The sequence below is a fragment of the Myzus persicae genome, unplaced genomic scaffold (genome assembly GCF_001856785.1).
Source record: "Myzus persicae strain clone G006 unplaced genomic scaffold, MPER_G0061.0, whole genome shotgun sequence".
Taxonomy (NCBI): Eukaryota; Metazoa; Arthropoda; class Insecta; order Hemiptera; family Aphididae; genus Myzus; species Myzus persicae.
Window position 1 is genome coordinate 649081 of NW_019100658.1, and position 5363 is coordinate 654443.

General features: G+C 29.9%; 1 protein-coding gene across 1 annotated transcript; it reads left to right on the forward strand.

The window, feature by feature from the left end:
- Positions 1-441: 441 nt before the first annotated feature.
- On the forward strand, positions 442-4907 carry LOC111039570 (protein son of sevenless-like). The gene has a single exon (XM_022323128.1). The coding sequence runs from the start codon at positions 632-634 to the stop codon at positions 4262-4264; it is 3633 nt and encodes a 1210-aa protein (XP_022178820.1). The 5' UTR covers positions 442-631; the 3' UTR covers positions 4265-4907.
- The last annotated feature ends 456 nt before the right edge of the window (positions 4908-5363 follow it).

A 5363-nucleotide genomic window follows, 5' to 3' on the forward strand; every position in this document is an offset into this window, starting at 1 on the left:
GGAGTTGAGTCCTAAACCACTTGTGTACGCGGCTCATAAGGTCGATGACCGAAATCACGGTAGATTATACTTTAATCTGCCGAGACAGAAATTAATAATATCTATTAATCAGTATTAAACAGTTGAATACTTGAATATCAGGAGCTAGTGCTAACGCTTAGCTATAATAGTAGCGCCCCCTGGCCACTGCAATTTACATTAGGATGGTAACTGATTTTATATTCACTATAACATACAAGCGCTAGCGCTGCGCTTTTCAGCTGTATATTATATTGATTTTTTTACGTAGTCCGTAGGCGGTGTAGAACATTCGCTGGGTAACCCGATTTTGAGTTTATGAAATCAAGGTTACCGTTTACTCCATGACAATCGCGGAGTATATTTCATGAAATTAGTAGATAACAATGTAATCAACAATCAACTATGACTATAATATACAAATTGTGTAGCTGAATCAAATTATCTGATTGTAAATGTTTCAATTAAAATAAATTAACAGTGAATGTGAAATGACAATTGACAATGAATATGTTTATTTTATAATTGAGTTTGTTCCTTAATATTTAAACAGTTACTTTTATCCGCGGCGTTTTGGTGGTTGGGTAAGTAAAACTTGTTTTCTAGCCTGGAGATGGTCTCCAAATCGTTTTCTAAATCGAAAATCGAGAAATTATTGTGTATACAATGTAATCCAACAAAATGGAAGGGGCTGTTGATCGGATCGTTAACGAAGATCGTCAAACAAGTGCACCCTTTACTAGTAGTCAGCGATGAAGCGTTGGAATGTGTCGAAATGCTAGTTGTACAATGTCTGGAGATACTCACCTTAAGGTCATCACCACCGTACACTGTATTCGACATCATAGATCAAGTGAAACGGTGGTTTCCTAAGCCATTAGACAAGTGGGCTATTAAGGATGCTACCGAGGCAATAGAAAAAAACAAGAAGAAACATCCTGTGATATTACCTACTGATAAAATTCATAATTTAATGCAAAAAGAACTACTTCAATACAAGTTAGATTATTCAGTGGCTCATTTCATGACAGCTGTTTTAGAATACATGGCAGCAGACATTTTAAAATTAGCTGGTAACTATGTTAATAATATACATCGTATAGAAATCAGTTACCAAGACCTCTGTGTTGCAATATGTGGTGATAAAGTATTAATGGATTTGTTTAGCCAGCATGACAACAATGGTGACTTGAATTTGTCTGAATTAAATATTGATAAAATCCAGAAAATTACTACTTATGAAGAAGTTGTAAGAGATCTAATGCATGATAAAAAACAACTTGTTAAAGATTTACATTTAATTTTAAAAATTTTCAAAGAAGAAATCTATCGTATCATTCCTGCAGGTACCAGTCAAGAATTGGATAATATGTTCAACAATATTGCAGACATATGTAATACTACTAAATTATTTTTAAATTCTATTGAAGACATATTGGAAATTGCAGATAATAAATTTGCTACAGTTGGTTGTTGTATTGAAGAGTTAGCTGAAGCCGCTGAATTTGATGTGTTTGAACGGTATGCAAATGATATTGTTAAAAAACAATGTAGGAATATATTTTGGAATTTAATCAGTAAACCAGAAGTTTCAAATTTACTTCAATCGACTAGATATGGTTTTAAAGAAGCTCTAAAATATTATTTCCCAAAACTATTACTTTTACCCCTATGGCATTGTATCCTTTATTTTGATTATTTTAGAATTTTACATCAACTTTCACCTAACCAACATGATAAAGAATGTTTGGAACAAGTAGAAGGCATGTTGAAACCTTTGCAATTAAGAATTACATCAATTGCAAATCAAATTAACTTAACGGATAATGTCAAAGAATTTGGACTTAAAATTACTGCAACGCCTAGACGGTTGATAGCTATAGAAAAACTGCAAAAAATGGAAAAAGCTATTGATGGCTGGGATGGTAAAAATATGGGTCAATGTTGTACAGAGTTCATAAGAGAAGGTGTACTTGTAAAAGTTTCAAGTGGAAGTAAGCAGAGAGGTAAGCGTTGTTCAGAGCGTAAAGCAATCTTATTTGATGGTGTTCTTCTTTTATGTAAATCAAATAGAAGAAGGACTTCTGTATCAGTCAACTCTCAATTTGTTGGTGGTTTGTCTGAATTCAAATTCAAATTGAAAGAAAACTTATTTATTAGAAAAGTGGAAATTTTTGATAGAGATGATACAGAAGAGATAAAAAACTGTTTTGAAATAGTCCCTCATTTACAGCCACCAGTCATATTAGTTGCCAGTACTTTTGAAGATAAATCTAATTGGATGGGAGATTTAATTATGCTGAACACAAAAACCATACTAGACAGAACTTTGAACAATATACTACTCGATGAAGATAAACAATTTCCCTTACAGTTACCATCAACTAAAGAATACAGATTTGTTGAACCTGATTCTAGATCAAACATAATTTTTGAAGAAAAAGAAAATAAAGGTGTACCTCTTATTAAAGGTGCTACATTGCTGAAACTTATAGAACGATTGACATATCATATTTATGCTGATCCAAAATTTATAAAAACATTCTTAACAATATATCGCAGTTTTTGCACACCTCATGATTTAATGGATCTCCTAATTGAACGGTACAACATTCCTGAACCTTTTGGTATAACTATGAATTCAGTAAATCTTCAAGATGAAACTAAACGATTTAAAAAAGAATATTTAGTACCTGTTAAATTTAGAGTGTTAAATGTGTTTAGGCATTGGGTCATCTATCACTATTATGATTATCAATGTTATCCATATTTATTAGATAAATTGTATGCATTTTTAGATTCAATTAATGAAAAATCAATCAAAAAATGGGCGGATTCACTAATTAAAATAATTCATAGAAAAACTTCTGAAGATCAAAACGAAATTAAGTTTGAATTTGATTCACCACCGCCAGCAATTGAAGTCCATATGAACTTTAATTTAAATGACGAGTTCAACATTCTACTTGTACATCCTCTTGAGTTTGCAAGACAGTTAACACTTATTGAATTTGAAAATTATAAAGCTGTTAAACCTTCAGAGTTGGTTGGATCTGTATGGACTAAAAAGGGTAAAGAAAAAAATTCTCCAAATTTACTTCGGCTTATCAAACGTACTACACATTTTAGTCGTTGGATAGAGAAAGCTATTGTTGAATGTGGAAATATTGAAGAGAGAGTAGCAACTGTGTCAAGATTTATTGAAGTAATGATGGCATTATATCAACTTAATAATTTCAATGGTGTCTTAGGTGTTTTTTCAGCTATGAGTTCAGCTGCAATATATCGCCTCAAATTTACAATGCAATCTATCAATACTAAATTTGAAAAAGCTCTAGACAAAGCTCGGGAGATGAGTAGTGATCATTATAAAAAATATCAAGATAAATTAAGAAGCATTAACCCTCCATGCGTACCATTCATTGGTATGTATTTAACTAATATATTGCATATTGAAGAAGGTAATCCAGATTGTTTGACTAACAACCCAAATTTAATTAATTTAAATAAACGGAGAAAAGTGGCAGAAATTATTGGAGAAATCCAGCAGTATCAAAATAAACCTTACTGTTTAAATGTCGAGCCTAAAATTAAAATGTTTTTAGAGAACTTAAATCCATTCAACGATATGAAAGATACGGATATAAGTAACTATTTGTATAATGAATCTTTAAAAATTGAACCAAGAAATTGCAAACAACTTACTAAGTTTCCACGAAAATGGCCACATTTAAATCTCAAGTCACCTGGCTTAAAGCCTAAGTCACGAATGCCATCAGTATCCTCCAAAGACATGGATGTTCAAGGTAAAAGAAATTTAAGTTCATCAAGTTCTCCAGTTATTCAATTAGATAAAATAAGTCCAGATGATTCTGTCTTTGCACCAGTAACATTTAATTTGAGAAAAAAAAATGATATTCCTCCAGTTCCACCTCGACTGAGTAAAATAGATGATGATCCATTCAAACCACCTTTACCATCAAGAAAAATAGCTCCACCTTTACCTCCAAGAAGATCACGAGTAGAAAAAGTTTTGACTTTTAAGAAATTTGTTATGCACTCGCCCAATCCAGAAATTAATCAAAATTTCAACTGTAACGAAAATCATGTACCAGTAACTAGTGGTAGTGAAAATTCTATTGAACCGAAAACAAATACAGTAAATTTTCCCGAACAAGACAATACTTTTGAACTTTACCATCATTCTTCAGATCAGAACTTCTATAATACTCTAGATTTTCATTAAAACTGTTTTATTAAAAAAAAAGACTCCTTTTATGTTCCAATTTCTATGTCTGAATGCCAAAGACTATTTTTTATAAGCAATATAAATCAGTTTATCAAGAAACTGTTATAAACTAATTGCCACTTTCTCATTAAATTTTATAAACGTATCCAGACAAATTATATTTTAGTGAACTTAAGTATTGACTAATAGTATTTTTTACAAACTTGTAATATGTATTATTTGTATTGCTAAAATTCTGGATACAATTATATAGGTGCTTGAGCTTTATTTCTATAGCTTTCACACATTTTTCTCTTCAAAATTATCAAATACTTTTTTTTTATTTCCACTGATGTTAATTCTTCTCCTGCTACTTTTTATACTTTTATTTAATGAGTTAGTCCATTTGATTTGGGCTGTATTGTCTTGTCAATGTAATTTTTACATTTGTAATTCCATAAAACCAACATTTGGTCCGATATTGAATAATATTATATTGAAATTATTATTGAAAACAAATTGCAGATTGTCTGTGATAACTGATTACCTATGTATACTGTGACCTGCATATTTTTTTATTCTTACAAAGTCACAAACTATACAGATTAACAAATTTTGTAATACCTATTAATTGTAATATTGTGAAAGTATATAGCTAAAACGTAACCAATAAAATATGTATATATTACATATATTTTATGTTTATTATTATATAATATAAACACTTAAACATTATTTTTACTGTTAACAGTATCTTTTCATAAGATATTATTGTACTATAAAAATATATAATTTGTATTTAACAATTAACATTGATTTATTCATATACATTTTTCATTAAATATGTGATTTGTATCTTGATCAAAATCCACAGCATGTGTTAATAATATATTGAAATTCATATAGTGTGTCATGTATGATCACATATTATGAATAGATATTTGTGGAGCTTAAAAAAACTGATGATTGTAACATTTATACAAGATTTATATTCTATTATCCACAATAGAATATCATTATTTTTAAAAATTAAATGTGTTTATGATTTATGTTTAGTTTTAATACCTACTGTTTGTTGTTTGATAAACACGATAATATGATAACATTGTTGGATAGA

Bases quoted from the DNA above. Each gene is read 5' to 3' on its own strand.
- LOC111039570 (XM_022323128.1), top strand. From the start codon at position 632: ATGGTCTCCAAATCGTTTTCTAAATCGAAAATCGAGAAATTATTGTGT.